Source organism: Convolutriloba macropyga, chromosome 12, assembly GCF_964194025.1.
Source record: "Convolutriloba macropyga chromosome 12, txConMacr16.3, whole genome shotgun sequence".
Lineage (NCBI taxonomy): Eukaryota > Metazoa > Xenacoelomorpha > Acoela > Convolutidae > Convolutriloba > Convolutriloba macropyga.
Window position 1 is genome coordinate 1,270,808 of NC_134479.1, and position 21,632 is coordinate 1,292,439.

Genomic DNA, 21,632 nt, shown 5'->3' on the forward strand with positions numbered 1-21,632 from the left:
AAAACTGGAGCCTGGACAGACTTTCTCCACAGCAGATGAACAGATTCGAAATGTGGTGATTCAGGAAGATGCAAACAGTACCTTGAACAGTCCGGAAAAGCAACAAGTCTCTTCTGAAGCAAATAGGAAAATCTAGACATCTGCCCCATGCCTTAGTAGTGAAGCGCCAACTGGAACTGCTGGGACGCATAATTCGAGCAGAAGAACTTGAACTAATCAATCTGACAGAAAAAATTGCGGAACGAGAGCTTTGTTTGTGAGAGTAACAGTGGAGAATTAACACTGAGCTGATAGTAGAAAGAAGGAAAGAGTGTTTTCAGAAGTGGTCGCCCATTCCTCGCACAGGTCATGCACCTGATGAAGTCCCTCCTGAATAACTGTTATATTAAACAAGACAATGGCTTCAGACATCAACATCGGAGTGAAATATCAGTTTCCCTCTTGCTATGTTTTGGTTATCCCGTCTTTTAAAAGGCGGAAAAGCTCTGAAAAAAAAACAGCCGGCAAACTGCCGAAAACTAGCCAGCATTGACCCGCCTGATGCACATCGAGATTGAGACAGAAAGAGAAAAGGAGAAAAATTCACAAAAAATGTGTGTCTAATTTGTGTTCTAATTTGATGTATAGTTTCATCTAGATTCCAAAACTATACTTAATTCATCTTCTAAACTCAAATTATCAAACTTAATAACGCCAGCCAGCTAATGCACTTTGACAAACTAGTGCACTATGACTAAGTTTCCACTTAGCTTGCCCTAAAAAATTACCAACTGAGAGACAATCTAACAAAATCGGTTATCAAAGAGAAAGCAAAGAACGGGAGAGGAGACGACAAAGGGAAAATCAAGAAACTAAAATCTATACACATTCTAAAAATTCTCTACAAAATGCTAAAGAGCAACTTCCCAAACACTATTCGGCAAAAATTGTTAATGGTTAAAATTGTTCATTATCACAAGCACACGTTTTGAAAAAAATGGCCTCTCAACCATTAAGTAACACGCTTTGATAACAATGTTTCCTAGGCCTCTGAAGTTGAGAAAAATCTCGAAAACGATTTCTCGGTATCATTTGCCTCTATGTTTTATTTTTTTAAAATGTCAGTTTTCGCATGTTTAGTCCTATAGGGGCCAAAAAATTGGGGCTGAGAAATGGGTAACTTGGTAGTTTCTCGAGAACATGAATTGGTTTTCAAGATGTAAGTATCACCAATATCAGCCACAAAGAAATTTAAGTTTTCTTCAATTTGCTATTGATCTTTAATGGCCAGTGAAACCTTTTATGACACATAGCTGAGTAACTGGGCAAGCTCGTGTGACATTTAAAAATTTCAAAACACTTCAAAACTGTATTTTTTTCGAAGTTAATCAAAACCATTTCAAAACCATTTTAATATCACACGACCTTGCCCAGTAACTCAGCTATGAGCTATAAAAGGTTTCAATGGCCATTAAAGATCAATAAGAAATTGAAGAAAACTGAAAGATATTTGTGGCTGAAAGTGGTGATACTTACATCTTGAAAACCAATTCATGGTCTCGAGAAACTACCAAGTTACCCAATTCTAAGCCCCAGAGAATTTTTTGGACTAAACATGCACAAATTGACGTTTAAAAAACACCGCGAAATTGAATTAAAAGTTGCTAAAAATTGTGATGCTAATATCTTCAAAACCAAATAGTTGTCTCTAAAAATTAATCAACTGCCCCTTTTTAAGCCGCAAAATTTCACTGACCCCTAGAGACAAAACTCAAAAAATTACAACGAAACTTAAAAAACTTTTAAAAAACAGTCGCCAAATTTATGCATTAATATCCTCAAAACAAAACCATTGTCCTTAAAAACTATCCAGTAAACCACCGCCAAGCCATAAAAAAGTTTTATTGACCCCAGATATAGCAAATTATAAACAATGCCAAATTCTCAAAATTTAAAATTAAAAAATAACCCTGATTTTGAGAGTTTAGGCTTGTATTACCAAAACATATAGCACAAACAGAAAAAAAAGGAATTAAGAGTAGTATAAACAGCTGACAGGAGTCTCAGCCGGGTGGGGACACTATGTATTAAGATAGGCAACGCATTAAGTGTCCCCCTAGGGAGCACTTTTTGCAACGCATTTTTTTCTGTTGAGCGACAACGGGGGAACACTTCATATTTTTTTGGGTGAATGCATATACCTGTTTTTTGCTATTTCCGTTAACTATGTTGACACTTTGTTAAAAAAAATTTTGAAATAACATTTCACTCTCATATAATACTTATTTCCTCTTAATACTGATCGGCTAAATGATTGTTCTTCTTTGTTCATATTATTTGTTAGAAACAATAGGGGACATTTTTTCAAAGTGCTAGAAACGCCAAGTGTCCAGCCAAGTTCAAAGCCAAGTTTTTAAATGGCCGCACAGGATAGCTCGGACTGTTATTGACCTTCTCTTGGTTTTTTATTTCCAAGAGAAGTCCCCCCGATTTTGAGAGTTTAAGCTTGTATTACCAAAACATATAGTACAAAAAACAGAAAAAAAGGAATTATGAGTAGTATAAACAGCTGACAGGAGTCTCAGCCGCGTGGGGGACACTATGTATTAAGATAGGCAATGCATTAAGTGTCCACCCAGGGGGCAATTTTTGCAAGGCAATTTTTTGAGCGACAACGGTGGGACACTTCGTACTATTTTGAAAGAAGCATATCCCTGTTTTTGCTATTTCCAATAATTATGTTGACACGTTGTTAAAGATATTTTGACATACCATTTCACTCTCATATATTACTTATTTCCTCTTACTACTGATCGGCTAAATGAGTGTTCTTCTCTGTTGATGTTATTTATTTGAAACAATAGGGGACATTTTTTCAAATTGCTAGAAAAGCCAAGTGTCCCAGCCAAGTTCAAAGCCAAATTCAAAGCCAAGTTTTTTAAATAACCACACAGCGATAGCTGGGACTGTTATTGGTCTTCTCTGAGAAGACCACCCTGATTTTGGGGTATTTTGACATACCATTTCACTCTCATATATTACTTATTTCTTCTTACTACTGATCGGCTAAATGATTGTTCTTCTTTGTTCATGTTATTTGTTAGAAACAATAGGGGACATTATTTCAAAGTGCTAGAAAAGCCAAGTGTCCCAGCCAAGTTCAAAGCCAAATTCAAAGCCAAGTTTTTTAGATAGCCGCACAGCGATAGCTGGGACTGTTATTGCCCTTCTCTTGGTTTTTTATTTCCAAGAGAAGGCCACCCTGATTTTGGGAGTTTAAGCTTGTATTACCAAAACATATAGCACAAAGAACAGAAAAAAACGAATGATGAGTAGTATAAACAGCTGACAGGAGTCTCAGCTGGTTGGCTACATTATGTATTAAGATAAGCAATGCATTAAGTGTCACTTTTTGCAACGCACTTTTCTGTTGAGCACTGTTGAGCGACAACGGGGGGACACTTCATGTTTTTTTGAGTGAACTCCTATCCCCCTTTTTTTGCTATTTCTGTTAATTATTTTGACACTTTGTTAAAGATATTTTGACAAACCGTTTCACTCTCATATATTACTTAGTTCTTCTTACTACTGATCGGCTAAATGATTGTTCTTCTTTGTTCATGATATCTGTTAGAAACAATAGGGGACATTTTTTCAAATTGCTAGAAAAGCCAAGTGTCCCGGCCAAGTTAAAAGCCACGTTTTTTAAATAGCCGCACGGCGATAGCTGGGACTTTTATTGGCCTTCTCTTGGTTTTTTATTTCGTCATCAAGAATTTTGTTACGATTATATGACGTCACAATCACTTCAATATGCTTTTTGCTCACTCGTTCATGCAATTTTAAGGGAGTTGTGTGCGACATCATTTTTTACTCATAATGGGGCGATTTTTTGTGTTTTTTCTTGTGATTAATAGCTGCCGCCAGCCTCTCAGTGGCTATTACTTAGGCGCTCTCCTTTTTCATAATTCGCTTTACCTTTTGATCACGTTTTTTGTTTTACATATGTCACAATTTTCACGTTTGACCTGTTTCAACCTTAACTCACTGTTTCAACAGAATGGATTTTAAATTCTTTCACTCATTGATTTACGAAGTGTAGTAAATACGATAAATGTCAAAAGAGGTAAAAAAAAAGAACATAGCAGGACAAGTCCTGACGTGCAATTCAAAGAACTCTCATTGAGTAATCAAATAAAACTAGAACTAGAACGAACAATGAGTGAATTGCGAAACGCATCTCTTAAAGAAATAAAAAATAATAAAAAACAAAATCAATGCCAAAATTCGGCATGTAAACAAAAAACCACTAGGGAGAAATGGAAATATGGTTCGGAAAAAAAACCAGGCAGAGAATGAATAGGGAAACCATTTAGAAAAATTCCAATCCAAAAAATTGAAAACCGCAAAAATCGAAGTGAAATTGCCGCATTTGGACAAACAACCACTAGCGAGAAAGCGTATTTTTGTTCAAACACTGTATTTTCACTCTACTTTAAAATTAGAGCGAAAAAAATTTCACGCTGCAAAACCACTCGCTCTCTCGCTCCACTTCCTGTTTCGGCGTGACCAAAATCACTACTCCAATTTGACTTCAAAAGTCATCAAAATGTGTGAACACATCTTAAAAAAAAGATAGCGCCCCAATAATTCAAATTTTTTGAATTGTAACAAACCTATACAAGCCGGTTATTATGTCCTACTCCATTAGTTTATCAAAGTTCATTAGAGCGATTGCTAATTGACATTAATATCAAGCTTAATGGCTTTAGATTTAAAAGCTGAATTGAGATTAGTTTTATAATCTAACTGAAACTGCACACCGAATTAACAATTTTTGAAATTTTTTTAAAATTTTTATCTCTTCTTTTTTTCATTTTTCTGTTTCAATTCCGATGTGCGTCAACGGCGGCTATTTTTCGGCTATCTGGTTATGTTTAACTTTTTGGTCACACGTGACTTTTCTCAAAAGTGAATGTGTCACTATAAATGCAGGTTATTTAAGAGCAGCTAATAGAGGCAGAAATGACGTCACGGTAAGACGAAACCAAAATCTCTTAGACGGAGTAAAAAAATAGGAGCGCAACAATAGCCGCTTGGAATTGCTGACGCGGCTATTAAAAAGGAGAGCGCCTAAAAACAACAACAGTTGAGGCTGACGGCCGCTATTAAACAATTTTCCGTTTGTGCCCCCTCCTAACTACGTTATGCACCCCCAGTTGCAGTGCACGTGCCATTACAATGTTTATTATTATGTAAAAATTGGGGTGGCCCAAAAGGAGAAGATTTTTTTCATGAATGAGGATCTCTCTAGTTATTTCTTTCTTGTCTTCATTGTTCGTTAAAATTAGTGCACAAGTGACCAGTTTGCACATTCAGATCTGCGACAAGATTCTTTTTATGCATTTGTCTTTTTACCAAGTCCATGAGAATGAACTGCAGTTCCGTACACACACATCGTTGCCCAGTTTTTGTTAACTTTCAGGCCATATGTATAGACTAGATTAATTAAATTTATATCCTAATGCATTTCTAAGATTATAATCATCAAGAACAAGTTACAACCATTACAACCATGCAGCCAGCTGGCGGATTAAAATAGACAGCAACGGTGCAAATTTAAGATGTATAAAATCAAGACATTCTACACCTTTGTTCCACTATCGTTCCATAGCTATAGTAACTAGTTTCGTGGGTTTTAATTTCACAAAATTGACTCTTTGCCGTGATTAAGAATGAAATAATGAGACTACATTTCTAGTGTACCTGTCGTCAGCAGCGATAGCCTCGATCAGTTCAGGGCTGTCCAAGTGGAGGTACAAATCAGTTATCTGGTCCAGAAGCCCTTTCGGTTGGAAACCATACTTGTCACGGTTCTCTAAACACGTCAATCACACTTCAAACCACCGTTTAATTGTTTCACTGATTAATTTTAAAAACATACCCAGCAGATTGCCGGAAAATAGCCGCCGTTGATTCCAATAAGCATGATTGGGATTGAACGAATAGAATATATTGAAGAAAAAAAGATTTTTGTACAAAAACATTTTTTAAGTCCGATTTATTTTGATGGCATTTCGTAGTTGAACATAACGTACTTCTGTTTCTTAGAGAGAGGCTACAGGGGCTACTATCAATACCAATAAGCATTAGAGATGGTAACTAAGACTTATAGGAACGACGTTCAAATAGCGGGCATCTAAAATTGGGCTTTATGTGTTTATCCCGTTTCTACTTCTGACTTCAATTTTTTATACTGACTCTGTTCATTTTGAATTGCTTTGCTGAGCAACTGATGTTCAACATCACTTTTAGCAGAATGAGAGAAGAGAGAAACTAGCCTAGAGAAGTCAAAAAGATTTCACGCAAAATGTTGAAAAAGCGGCAAAATGAGGTAAAGCAAAACATTTTTTTATTCGACGAAGTAAAAAAACATAGCAGGACAAGTCCTGACGTACAATTCAAAGAATTTTCATTGACTAAACAGAAAAACTAGACCTAGAATTGACTATGAGTGAATTCAGAAAAAAATTTTAAGAAAATCAGAACACAAAAATAAGAAAAAAAAACAGAAAATCAATATCAAAATGCCGCATGTGAACAAAAAAACCCCTAGCCAGAAATGAAAATTTAATTCAAACAAAAAACTAGGCCTAAAATGAGCTGTGAATGGATTGGGAAAACCAGTTAGAAAAAAATCCGATCCAAAAAATCGAAAAAACAGTAAAAATCAGAGTGAAATTGCCGCATGTGAACAAAAAACTGCTACCGAGAAACCGAATTTTTGTTCAAACACTGTTTTCTCACTCTAGTTTCAAATTAGAGCGAAAAAAATTCACGCCGCAAAACCACTCGCTTTTTCGCTCCATTTCCTGTTTCGGCGTGACCAAAATCACTACTCCAATTTGACTTCAAAAATCATGAAAATGTGTGAACAGATCTTTAAAAAAAAGACAGCGCCCCAATACAATTCAAATTCTTTGAATTGTAAAAAAGGAGCGCTATAATAGCCGGCTGAGAAGATGAGGGCGGCTATTAAAAACACATTGAATTCCCATTAAGTTATTAACAGCAAACAACTAAATGGGCAGTGTAGGTCAGAGTATAAATGAAATAAACTAAATGTATTACGGTTTAAATTGAGACAGTGGTACTATGAAAACTTAGTGATGCCTTGCCGTACGACGCCTTGCCATGATGCCTTGCCGTACGACTCATTATACGTGTTTTGTTTAAATAAATGGCAGAAAAACATTTTAAGATGCTTCTTTAGAACTATTGGTCTTGCATCCATTTCATTTATTTTTTTTAAAAAAAAAACACGTTAAGCAATTTATTATGAAGGGTTGAGCCGATATTCAGGATAGTTTTCTAGTGCAGATGAGTTTATTTTGTGATTGAAGCAGTATTTTTTGGTTCGCTGGCTTTAGCGTAGATTTGACGTTGGTAAGTGTAGTTTTTCGAAAATCGGAAGCTGGTTACTCGTAAATTTCGTAAAATAATTAAGTACTTTGTATTCTAAGAAAAACTTTTTTAGCAGAATTTGATGTTTTAGTTTTAGATCAGAAGAACAGTCGTATCTTTTGCGATTGAAGCACGTCTTTGCAGCCCATCTTAATTGTTTGTCCAAAGTAATGAAGCAGGTGATTTTGAGCTGGCCAGTAAAAGGCCTGAGTAGTGTAAATGACTTATCACTTCGTTCATGAGTAGTAGTCTTGTCTGCTAAGGGAACGGGCGTGAAATACGTTTAAATATTTTTTTTACCCCTGCAGCCATTTTGCGTAATACGTGTTTTAAATCTTCTCGAAAATTTAATGTGCACTCAAGATATATACCGAAATATTTTACGCAACTGAAGTTTGCTATTTTGTAATGACCAATTAACAGCTTGTTTCTTTTGGTTTCTTCTATTTTGGATTTTTTTTGAGAATGTAACAAATTCAGTTTTTGAGTGATTGAGCATTAAACGGTGTCTTTCGCAATATTCAGATATTTTTTTTAAGAATATGTTGCAAATTTTAGGTCCGTATTGTATGTAAGAAAGATAGTATCATCGGCGTATTGAACTATTTTTGTATTAAAAGGTATTTGTTTGTTCAAGTCGTTAATGAACAAGTTAAAAAGAAGGGGACCCAAAATTGTCCCCTGTGGAACACCTTGATTTAACTCAATCTAATCGGATTTTTTGTGGCCTGTGTGATAGATAACTTTATTAGGTTTAGGACATTTTTTAAAAATCCTAATTCATGCAGTTCATGAAGGATCTTATGACTTATCGAGTCGAAAACTTTAGACAGATCTAGTAGAGCTGCAGTGATACAATTACTGTTATGTGGTACCTTATAGTTTCAGTACAGTAAACGAGGGCGTCAATCGTTGAGACTTTGTTACGAAAACCAAATTGAGTATTGGAAAGCAGCGCAAACTTTTCAAGATATTCTAAGGTTTGCTCACGAAGCAAACGCTCAAAAACTTCTGCTAATGAGCTTGTAACTGATATTGGTCTGTAATTCTTAGGCAAAGAGTTTCCTCCTTTCTTGAAAATTGGAGTAGCAACAGCCTTTTTAAGATCTTCCGAAAATTTTCCTTCAGCTAAAAATTGGTTTAAAAGCAATTTAATTAGATCAACTAAAAAAACCCATCTTTAAGGGCTCATGATGGAAAACCTGAAGGACCTGATGGTTTGTTTGAGTTCAAAATTTTTAGAGTCAGTAACACTTTGGATGTCCTATGGTTGGTGGGAAAAAAGTTGCAAGCGCTTCCAATGTAATCACCTAATTTAGAAAATTAATAAATGAGCAATTTGGCCATTTTGTAGTTGTCATTAATAACATCATCAAAACAGTTTTTGAGGCAGAAGATGTTTTTGGAGAACTTTTTTAAAGATGCTCTTTATGAAATCATTGCTCTCTAGTTTAATTTTGGATTTTTCAGTCCGTATGAGGACCGTTTTTAGAGGACCGCATGTATCGTATCTTTAAGAAAATTTTCTTAAAGATACGATACATGTTTTCAGCGTCATTACATGCTGTGTAAAGAACATGGCAATCAATTTTTCAGGTATTTTAGGCATAAATTTTAACAATACTTCGATTTGTCGACGATTATTTTCTTCCTGGAGGCTGCTTTTTATTTATAGTTACATTCGTTATCATTGCAATAGCTTTGTGATCCGATGTAAAGAGCGATTCAAAAGTAAAACATTGGAATGAGGCAGCTCATCATCTTTGACTACAGAAACGATCAGATTTTTCCCCTTGTAGGTGTTCTGATGACCACTGATAGACCATTTATACTGAAATCGCCAAGTAATAAAATCTTTTGCTTTTTTGTTATTCCACAATCTATTTGTGAAGCTAATTCTTCGAGAAAGATTACGTTTTTAGATTTTCAGGATTATATGGAGTAATCACAAGCAGTAGAGGAAATTTTTTTTGTATGGTAGAGTGAGCTCAATCCAAAACGTTTCGCAGTCTTTGCTCATTTTTGGAAAATCATTACAGTTTTTTGGATTAAAATTTTGGGGATTAGCAGCATTACGCCACCCCCTTTAACTTCTCAGATATTCGTTTACATTTGAAGCAAGAATAGTAATTGCTGTCTATGCACCATAGATTATTATCATCTTCATTGGTCAACCACGTTTCCGTCAAAGCAAATACAGTATTCTTTGAGCATTCTCTTAGCATCTTTTTCAGTTGTTCTCTTCAACTGACTGAACTCCGGAAATTTAATTGAAAGAAGCATAATGGATCTTTAAGTTTTTTACTTTCGGAGAAGAAACTTTCATAGGTTAGCGGTGGCCCAGGATTACGTTAACATCACAATTTAACAGGTAAATGAATAATCCAAATAGAACATAACTACTTGAAAATTTCAAGCGCTACTTAAACAATCAAAGCGCTACGTCGTAGAGCAAGGCATTTAATATTAAATGAATAGAAAAACTTTTTACCATTCAGATATGCCCATAGTTGTCGCCCCTTTGCTGTCAGAGACGCGGGACGAAGAAAGGCATCAAACAGCAACAAGGAAACAAAATGAACAAATATTGTTTATTGTTGATTATAAGGATGGTTTCAAGCTTTTCTACTCATTTCAGGCCTCAACATAGCTCACGTTAGTAAGGTGAAGATCTATAGAAAACATTGTTGTTGTATGGATAAGCAAATGAGGTGTTAGAGTACTGTCTCTTTACAAGAAGTTTTCATGACATTTTTTAAAGCTTGAAGTGTAAGAGATGGAAGTGTTGGTCGTATTGGCATAAGTAGGATGTGTTTCTCGGGTTTTCGAGATTAGACCATCGGAATTTTCCAACAGAATTCGCATTAGATGGTTTTTTTAGAAAAGGAATCCCACTTCGATAACTTAGGTGAACATTGTCGTTATACAGCTTACTGTAGTCGCTGTTCTCGTAGTCCGTTGAATCAATTTCACGACCAATGCTATCTGTTTTTGCCCCGATCAATTAGTTGAAATCCAAAATATTGATATCAGGATCAATTTCGTAGTAATTTTTGATTAAGTCATTGAACTCATCATACATCCTATTTTTCGCCATATTCGTGCTTGTATTTTTCATCGGGTAAAATTTGTCTGGATTGAATTTTTCCCGACAAAACTTGACCAGCTGTTTGTATTGTTACATCTCTGGGTTTGCGTTCGAATTTGAGAAAGCTGTTTGTCCCATCTTGCAATATTACTGTTTTCATTTTGGTCTCTGGGTATTTTTCAGTATTTCCGATTTTTCTATTGTCGTCGAGCCCCTATATGTATAAACTGTTATATCAGTTGGAAAAGTTTTGTCGATTTCTAATTTTCCGATAATGCTACTCCCCAAAATAATATTGGCCTCCGGGGTGGTTTCTATTATTGGGAATGTTATTCCCATTTGTTCCTCTATTGATACTTGCGTGGTGCTACTAGAGCTTGCCTCGTTACTCCCGAGGCCGGATAATTTTTGGTAGCCAGAAGTAATGTATCTTCTATAAGCTTTTCTTTATGTTCCAATTTTTTTCAAACCTTCTCGAAACCTTTCAAAAATGTTACTTTGATTAAGTTTCCATTAATTTGACCAGAGAAGATTGGCTAACAACAAAGTGCATTTTTCACGGCAAAACTGAGAGGGTTATCGGTTTTAAAGCAATCAGCGAATAATTGACCCACCTCTCAGGGTTACGAAAAATTGATTGTTATAACCATGATTGGGATCGAAATTACAGAAATTAATTTTTCAACTGCGAACTATTTTGATTTCATTTTGTCGTTAGACATACTTTTCTTTAATAAGAGGATACAGGTATTAGACTAAAAATCATTAATAATAAGAGATGGCTACTAAGATTTATATGAATAAGCTCAAGTTGCAGGCATCAAAAATTGCGTTTAATGGGATTATCCCACTACTATTTTTTATTATTCCCGATACTGCCTTTGATTCTAGATTATTTTCTAGCCACTGCTTCTTAAAAGCACCTTGATCACAAAAAGAGAAGAGTAAAACTAGCCCAGAGAAGTCAAAACATAACCGACCAACGTCGGCAAATTGCTCTCCAACGACCAGCGAGCGGTTGGCTTCGTCAGTAGCTAGCCATGGTATATTGAGGTTAGCTTTAGCTTGATTCGACTCTGCAACTTTTAGTTTTATCTTTGTTAGTAAATAAAGCAAACAAAAAAATGATATTTTAAAAATTTGCAATATTGAAAATTAAAAAAAAAAAGCTTCCAGATTTCGCAGTGAAAATGTTCAAAACTATTTTTTTGTCTTTGGAGTTATGCCAAGTAACCCATCAGCAAGACTTGAAAAGCTTCGTTGGCCAGTAACGATCGTTAAACACAGAAAAGGAAAATATTCAAAAATTTCAATTCAAGATAGTAAAATCTTCATAACTATTCTATTGTCTCACGTAACTATCCAGAATCCCTAATTCAAGCTGTAAATAGTTTGACTGGCTTATAAAGATCCATAAACTTGGAACAGTAATATTTTTTCTAAAATTTACAAAAAAAATTATCAAAAAATTGCTAAAGCCGGAGTCATTAAAATATTGATAACCATTCCATTAACTCTTGAAACTATGCAACAGATTATCATCAAACCTTGGAGGACAACCTTAGGACCATGGTGCCGGAAAAAATGAAAAAAAAATCAGAAAGATTCAAAAAACTTGAATAAATTGCAAATATTTTTCAAAAATTGCGGATATTAAATTCATGAAAAACATTCCATTACATCTAGAAGCTGTGCAGTGGCCTAAACTCAGACCCAAGAGGAGGTTATGTGACTCCTCATATGAAGAAACCTAAAAAATGACAAAAAAATTTTTTAAAAACCTGAAAAAAATGCAAGTTTAATCAAAAAAATTGCTAAAATTTGTCATATTAAAAAAATGAAAGCTATTCCAAGGCAAATAAATTTTTTTCCGTAACTTATTATCAAACACTTAAGGACGTTTTCTGACCCCTGCTGTTGAAATGTTGAAATCATTCGTGATGTTAAAATGTTGAAATCTTGAAACCATTCCATTACCACTAGAAACTATGCATTAACCTAAAATCAGACCCTAGAGGAGGTTAGGTGACTCTTGAGGCTGGTAAAACCTGAAAAATGACAAAAATCAAAAGAACGTAAAATGCAGTAGCTTATTATCAAACCCTAAGGGAGGTTTTTCTGACCCCTGAGGCTGAAAAAACTAGAATGATGACAAATGTCAAAAAGAAATAGAAAAAATTTTGCACGTTTTGTCAAAAAAAATGCTATAAAGAATGACGTTAAAATGTTTCAACTAATCCACTACCACTAGAAACTACGCAGTAACCTATTATAAAACCCTAGATGAGGTTCCTTGACACCTAGGGCTGAAGGAACGCAAAAAATGACAAATATTCAAAAAGCTTGAAAAAATTGTGAAATTAGTATAAAATTGCGTGTTTTTAGCGAATCGGTTGTTCGTCAGTAGCCACGGGGAGGGGGGTGCACCGGGGGTTGATGGGGAGGGGGTCAACAGTGTGAGTGTCTTCAACCTCTAAGAACCGCCCTTCACATCATAAGTATAAGTCTTCTGAACAGTTTGAGCTCAAATAGCTGAAAGGCTCTAAGAACACTTAATGCCCGCTGGGCGCTACCTGTTTATTCCGTTTCTGAGGACGAAAAGTCAAAATCGTCAGACGAAAAATTGGTCAAGCGAAAAATCGCATAAAAGAGACCGACAGGACTAATATATTTGCTACAAACTTCGTTTGAGAGCAGTTAAAAAGATTGAACTAAGGTGAAGTAAAACAAATTTTTGTTCGACTAAGTATAATAACAATGTACCAGTCTTGACCTACAATTCAAAAGACTTTCACTGATTAAACAAAAACTAGACATATAATGGACTATGAATGGATTGAAAACCATTAAAAAACGGTAAAATTTAAAAGAACCAGAAAAAATTGTCGCATGTGAACAAAAGACCGCTATCGACACAGCGAATATTTGTTTTAACGAATTCTCATTTTTTTTCACTAACGAATTCTCACCGTTTTCTCACTTTGCTTTAAAATTAGAGTGAAAAAAATTTCACGTCGTAAAAACCACATGCTTTCGCGCTCCATTTCTTGTTTCAGCGAGACCGAAATCATCACTTCAACTTGACTTCAAAAATCAGAAAAATGTGTGAACAGATCACAAGACAGCGCCCCATTATAATTAAATAAAACTTTTTGAATTGTTAAAAAAAACTTAGGGGACAAGTCCTGAAAAACAATTCAAAGGATTTCAGACACTATATACAACATCTTCTGCCTCTTAAAAAGAACATCTGATAGTAAGCAAATGATACGCCAAGACGTCCATGAAAATAGAACACTTAAGAAATACTATTTCATTTCTCGTTGAAAAAATAGGGTTGTGAAAGTTATTAGGTCAAACAACGTCCAACTTAAAACAATTTCACACATTAGGACTTTAGACGGCTATCATCAACTTTGTAAGCAACCAGAGAGAAAAGGTAAAGGGACAACAAAAACGAAATTCAGCTGAATTTGATTTTTTTACTTATGTCTATGGAGATCAACAATTATATAGATAACAATTACATAGACATCAACAATTAACCGGAATCCGTAAAACGACAATAAACGACAACTTAAAAACGGGTAAAATCTACAAAATTAGTCATATTTTTTGCAAACACGTTGTTTCAGAATTATAAAAAAAGTTATCTTGTATACAATCTACCCAACAATTTTAAACATAATCCATCAGGGTGCAATTAAATTTGTCACTTGTGCGACTAAGTGACAGAAAAAAACATAAACCGACAAATGTCTGAGGAATTGCTCTTGAACGACAGACGAGGCAATTTAAATCAGGGGCTGTAGCCTAGATCAATTTTTCTTTATGGGTGCAAAAAACTTCTCCCCCACCGCGATTCGAACCACTCACCTCCCGATCCTCAGCCTCAAGCACTAACCACTGCGGTACAAATCACTAACCTCTGCTATTCTGCAACCAATTTTATATTAGCTTTACTTCGGAGCAATAGAGATCACTCAAAAATGAAGAACGAAAGAAAGCGTGAAAAAGTCAGTTGAGAAGTCAAAAAATGTTCTAGAAGAAAAGCGCAAAATTGTCAAGCGAAAGATTTGCATTAAAAAAGACACACATGTTTACAATAATTGCTATGAACTTCGTTCAAGAGCAATTAAACAAACAATTACCAAAATTGACGAAAACACAGAAACCACGAAAATTTTTCGAGAACAAGTCGTTTCAAAGTTGTGAAAACCATCACACATGAAAAAAAGGACTAAACCCAAATATGAATCTTAACAGAGCCAATAAGACCTGTGAAATATGAAACAAATTGAGATGAATGATACTAAAAGTCGTTTAAACCAATTGAATCCAACTCAAAATTGTCAATCACCTCAAATATGCTGAATTAGAAGGCTACAGCGACCTGTCAATAATGAGATTAAGTAACAAAACAAGAAAAAGAACTACAGAACGTACAAAACTCACTTCTATTTCATGAAAACGAATAGCGCCAAAGTTTATATAGCGCCAATTGTTTTAACTCTCAGAATATAGGTAAAGAGATATAGCTGAAAATTCAAACAATTGAACTCAAAACAAAAATTTCTTAAAGAAAAAAATAAGAACATTAAAAGTCTATAAAATTTAAGGCTCAGCGTGCGTACTAACGTCTTCGTACAAAATGTAGAGAAGACCAAGAAGCTTAGTAAACGAGAACTCATTGATATATATATACCAGCCAATAAGAGACAGGCAAAGCAACAAAACGTACATAAAAAGTTTAAAACGTAACAATCAGACTTATGCATAAACTCAGCTCCCAGCTCAAAAGGTTACATTGAATACTAGCTCTTAGAAAAACACAAAACATTCTGAAAACTTACAAAAGAAGGAATTACTTCCGAACTTGTCTAATCCTTCATACTTATCAAATCAGTCATTTCATGCTAAACTCTACAGAACAACTAACATGCAGGCTAGCAGAAGTCAGGTTGCCTATATAATCGACAAATCGAAGCCAGAACTACAAAAAAGTTTAAAATTTGGAGAAAAATAGCCAAAACTAAAGAAATGTTGCTTGACACTAAAAAAGACTTGATCTCAAAAACAAATTTATGCCAATACTAAAATATAAGCGTTAAACGCCAAAAACTGAGGAGTAAAACACAGTCAAAGCCCTCGAAAGTTTCATTGGCCCTTAAAATCAAAAACTTGAAAATAATCATAATTTTCACTAACTTTTTTTTGAAAGGTCGTAATATTGATCACTTGAAAACAATTTTATTACCATTAAAAACTATGCCATAACCTATTGTAAAGCACTAAAGAGGCTTCATTGGTCCCTGACGACCGATAAACGACAAAATAGTTGAACAGAACTTTTCAAAAAAAAGCAAAAATCATTTTAATGTTGCGTGTTTTAGTAGGCAATACAAAAACGTGAAGTTAGAAAATGGATATTAAAAAACATGGCTGGCAAAAGACCTTCAATAACTTTGAACAACGCCAATTGTTGACTAATCCATTTAAAAAATGACAAAACGTGAGGTTACAAGGTTATCTTTGAATATGGAGGCCTTACCAGTAGCTTCAGCAATTGAAAAACTATTAAGGCTAGCCTAGGGTCTTGGCTACTGGGCGTTACCGTTTGTTTTTCCCGAAAGCTGAAATCATAGAAAAAATTGTGAAAACACCTAAGAAGAAGAAACGCTACAGGAGAACGCTGACTTGAAACCCAAACAATTGAATAAAGTATTGAGCCTTCCAGCAACATTTTTAAGCGAAATCAAAGTGGGACAGTCAAAAAAGCACATGAACAAGACAAAAGAATATTCACATAAAAAATCTTGTTCCAAAAATTAGACTAATAAAATGAAAAAGAGATCAGTACATAAAACAAGAAATAATTACTATGCGCTCTAATGAACTCAGATATCTTCTGCACAAGCTTTGAAGTTTATCTGTTTTTTGTTTTCCATTTTTGGCTCTGACCATATTCAGTACATTGTATCAATATAGGTGAATATATCTTGAACTCAATTCAGCTGAAACAGTCACTGAATCAGTGAGATAAGACAGTAGTCAAACGCTAAAGATGTGCCCTACGTAAAACGAGATTAAAAGGCAAATCAAGATTGAAACCGAAATAGAAAAGAAGACATTAAAAGTGACACAATTTCACAGACGAAAAAAGACAACACAATTGACCGAATTTTTTCCTCAGTATCGAAATGTTTTGAATTGTACTCCAGTTTCAGTTAGATTCTAAAATGATTTAATGACTGCTATGACTTAACGACCGGGCTTTATTGGTTTATCCCGAACGGCCTTTTGACCGTTTCGGCCCTTTGACCTTGGCCGTATTCACTATATTGCCTACTTCATATTTAAAATCATTTTAAAATACATTCAGTTGAAACAGTCAGTACGGTAGGTCAGAATTCAAACGTGAAAGTTTTGACTTACGTAAAACGAACAACTAAATCGAAAACTGTGAATCAAATTGAAGAAAAAGGTGATCACCTAAAAAATAGCCGTTGCAGAGGCTGGCGACGGCTATTAAAAAAAGTGACATAAATATTCAGCTCTGTTGTATATTAGGACGGCAATTAAATAGCCAGAAGAGTTCCAGAAACAACTCGAAGATACAAATCCGGCTAAAACTAATCCATACACTAACTGACGCCTATCGCAATACGGCAATTGCAAAAATTCATAACCACAACCAAAATTATCACCGAAACAAATGTCTGATCACGACTTGGCTGGCCGAGCATTGGGATACTAGCCTCAGTTATTTCTAGAGGAAGAAAAAACCTGTGGTGCTGCGAAGTCTGATTAAGCAAACACTCCCATAAGCAACAGCTGTTCCCAAATAATTGTTACGAACACTTGGATGAATTGATCTCAAACAAGAGAGCAGAGGTCGGATTTGTACGTAGGCAGCTTATGCACGAGACGACTAAATTCAGTGGGCAAGGATGGAAGCAAGAGAAACCGTGCAGTGTTGGGTTATGGACTTTCGCAAGCGGAATAAAAAGCGTTTTTAACTAAAACAATTAATTTCTCAAAAATGAGAGAATAACAAAATGATATTTTACAGTAGAACTTAGAGATTTACAGGAGAGATCTGATTATTAGATCAAGATGGTGATTTGAATTTGGGGTTGAAAAAAAGACTCAAAAATCAGCTGTATATATACCCATTATCAGTGTGAAAAAGTCAACTTCTTCGTCTCCGTTCTGTGCTGTCTGAAGTTTCAAATTCAAATCAGCTGGATTTCTTGAGGGTTTGCATTGATCCATTTGAAACCGCTCAAGCATTGTTTCTATGTAGCGTTCGTGGTCGACTGTGACTTTGCCCTCTTCTCGTCTGATTCTTAGACCCAGAAACCAGTGTAGTCTCCCTCTGTCTTCCATGTGAAAGGTTGCTTCTAGTGCCTTCTTGACATCAGAGACCACTGTCATACTTCTTGATGCTACTATGATGTCGTCAACCCAGACCAAGATGAAGGTGTGATCCTCTGCCTCTGATATTGCGAACAAGTAGTAATCGTTCCTGCTTCTGGTGAACCCGTCTCCTTAGGAAGTTTGCCAGCTCTTTGTACCAGTTGTTAGCAGCCTGTTTCAAACCATAAATTGATTTATTTAGTCGACATACTACCTTCTCCCCATCTGATCCGCGTTTTACAAACTCCTGTGGCTGTTCCAGATACACTTCTTCCTCGATTGGTGAGTGCAGGAAAGCAGTCTTGACATCAAATTGGTGCATCACATGGCCCTGCTTCGCTGATAGCTGAAGTAGAACCCTGAATGTCTCCGGCTTGCAGGTAGGCGCAAAAGTTTCAAAGTAGTCCAGTCCTTCCACTTGTTTGAAGCCTTTCGCCACATAGCGCGCTTTGTATTTGTCCACTTGACCACTGGGTCCCAATTTCACTTTGTAGACCTATTTGCCCGGTATGACCTCCCTGTCTGTGGGTGATCTCACTAGGTTCCAAGTCTCGTTGTCTTGGAGTGCCTTGACCTCGTCCTTCATTGCCCGGTGCCACTGGTCCCAATCGTCACCTTGCTTGGCTTCGTAGACTGTTTTGGGTTCCACATAGTCGCCCTCAGTCACAGCAAGATGGGTCCTGACTTCTCCAAAAAATTGCGGAACATTCCTTGCTCGTGTCCCTCGTCTGGGCTCTGCTCTGTCCGCGTGTTCCAGTGCATCCTCATTGAAGCCAACTGTCTCTAACTGTGAGAAGTCTTCTGTGTCACTGTCTTCCAGTGACTCTGAGTCTCTGTGACTCCCTCTTGTTGCAGTAGATCCTTTATCTAGTGCTAATTCTCCAACATCCGAGGCCTCTTGTCTCAGTGTTGTTTCTTGAGTATTCACGCTCCCTGCGTCATGCCGCTCCTCCTTTATTGCAGTATATGTGTCCTGTCGTTCTCTGTTGTCATCGTCTTGATGACCATCATCTGGGTGCCAGATTCCCAGTTCCGACCCATCATCTAGTAGGTCAGCCGTTTCTTTGTTGTCAGGGATTGAGCCCACTTCAGACTCCTTGATGATCACATCTCGAACTGCCATCACCTTGCATGTGTTGGGTATGTACACCAGGTATCCGTTTTCTCCTTCAGTGTAACCCACAAACTTTCCTTCCAGTGCCTTGGGTTCAAGTTTGCTGACTTCTCTGTCCCTCTTCCTCATGAAGACTGTGCAACCAAAAATAGATAATTTACTAATTGGAAGCTTAGGTTTTATACCTCTCATCAGCTCTGCTGGGCATTTTTATTCTCCTCGTCTCACAACCAAGTTTCTGATCCTTGCTGCGTGAAGAATTGCTGCTCCCCACATCATCTTGGGAAGTCCTGAGTCAATGAGCAAACATCTTGCCATCTCCAGCAGTGTCCTGTTGCACCTCTCAGCTAACCCATTCTGTTGTGGCGTCTCTGGTATGGTCTTATCCTGTAGAATGCCTGCATCTAAGCAGTACGTCTTGAACTGCTCTGAGAGAAACTCCTTCGCATTGTCTTGCCTCAGCTTCTTGGGCGTCCCCACACTGAGAACAAATTTCTTCAAGCTGGCCAATGCTTCACTCTTTGCCTTAAGCAATTCCACAAACACAAACTTCGTGTACTGGTCTGCAAGCACTATGCAGAACCGGAACCCTGACAGTGACTCTACTCTGAAAGGTCCAATCACGTCTGTGAACCCCCTCTCCAGCTTCTCTTCTGCTTGGGTCTCTGCCACTCTTGGTACTGGAGTCTTTGTGATCTTGGCCAATGCACACACATTGCATACATCATCGGGTTCCCCCACTGTCTCTGGTGCATTCCTGACCACATCCGCTTGATTCAAATGACCCAATCGTCTGTGCCACTTCCTTGCACTGTCAAGTTTCACGCTGTTGGAACTCATCTTGAATTCTAGAACGCTGCAGGGTAAGTAAAACAAATTATTTTCTTGTGTTAGTTTTACCCGAGATCCATTCTGGAGTTTCATGCAGCTGTTTCCTCTCTCGAAAGTGAAGCTATGTCCCCACTCCGTGCATCTTGAGACTGATAGGAGGTTTGAAGATTAGTCCGGCACACACAGAACATTTTTGAGTTCGCATTGGAATTCCCCTTTGTTTGAGGGTATGCTGATCCTCACACAGCCTCTGCCCACCACTCTGGAAGCCTCTCCGTTGGGATTTCTGACCACTGATTGAATGGGCACAAAGTCCAGGAACGCATCGATGTTGGTCACTATGTGATCTGTACAACCACTGTCCACTAGCATGCCTGCTGTCTTCCACTGGGTAAGAGCTGCCCAGCATTCCTCGTCTGGTGTAGCCAATGTTGGAACCATTGCCACTGACTCAAGTTTGCCTCCATCTCTTTGTCTCTTGCATGCCCTGTCTAGGTGACCCTTCTCACCACACTTGCTGCATTGTGCTGTCTCCTTCTTCCTGCAGTCCTTGGCAAAGTGTCCAGGGATCCCAAACACAAAGCAGTTTCCTTTCTTGGGTCCCTTCTTGAAGTCAGGCTTCACTGCAAGTGCCACTGAACCACTTTCTCCCTTGTGTCTCTGCACCGTGCTCTCATGAAAGTTCTGCAGCCTTTTCCTCAACTCTGTGAAGTTCGATGCCGGGTTGAACCTTTCCTGTATAACAAAACTTTCATACCTCATTGGCAGACCATTGAGGACCAAGGCGTTGAAGAGGGTCTCTGAGACTGCTTCCCCTGCTTCTTGTAGCCTTGTGAGCAACTCCTGTCCTCTGATGAAGAAGCTGTCCAAATCCTCAGAATCCTCGAGCTGCAGTCGAGAAAGCTGTGCCACTGAATTCACCACTGTCGGCGTCTCCACACTCTGAAATCTCTCTTACAAAAGCTTCCAAGCCTTTGCTCCATCTCCAATGCCATCATCTCCCACACAGTCATGTCTCATCAGCATGAGGGTTGTTGCATCTAGAGTCAGTGCCAGATGGCACCACATATTGTTCCGTTTCTCCTTGATGTCTGCAACTTCCTTCTCATATGCATCCTTCAGCACCTTGTGGTTCTTCTTCTCATCATTGGTTGCCCCATTGGCCAGTGGCGCAGGCTCATTGAGTTGCTCCTCTGTCCCCAGTACTGATTTGTAGAGTCCCTTTGTCTGCATCATCGCCACAAAACTTGTGCTCCAGATTGGAAAGTTCTGTGCCTTTCCTGTGTAGGTCAGCAGCTTCACTGTCTGTTGATCCATTGGAGTTTGAGCAGGCAAAACAGTTGTGAAAAGAAAAAGTACTAGGCAGGAAAGGATTATGACTGTCAACAACAAATTAGTTTTGTTTTGGAAATTATTTTTATGACTTAAAAAATTGCTGGGCCCATAACCTGTTGGGTTATGGACTTTCGCAAGCGGAATAAAAAGCGTTTTTAACTAAGTAAAAGAATTAATTTCTCAAAAATGAGAGAATAACAAAATGATATTTTACAGTAGAATTTAGAGATTTACAGGAGAAATCTGATTATTAGATCAAGATGGTGATTTGAATTTGGGGATGAAAAAGGACTCAAAAATCAGCTGTATATATACCCATTATCATTGTGAAAAAGTCAAGATACAAAACTAATCTTAGCACCGTGATTTATAGTGGGGGTCGCAAAGGTTACCCAATATGGT

General features: G+C 37.1%; 1 protein-coding gene across 1 annotated transcript in view; it reads right to left on the reverse strand.

Moving 5' to 3' along the window:
• Positions 1–21,632, reverse strand: part of LOC142350275 (ubiquitin conjugation factor E4 B-like) — a 250,124-nt gene that overhangs the window by 6,053 nt on the left and 222,439 nt on the right. The window contains exon 10 of the mRNA XM_075402058.1: positions 5,746–5,857. Within this exon, the coding sequence (XP_075258173.1) occupies positions 5,746–5,857 (112 nt within the window). The remainder of the gene's footprint in view (positions 1–5,745; positions 5,858–21,632) is intronic.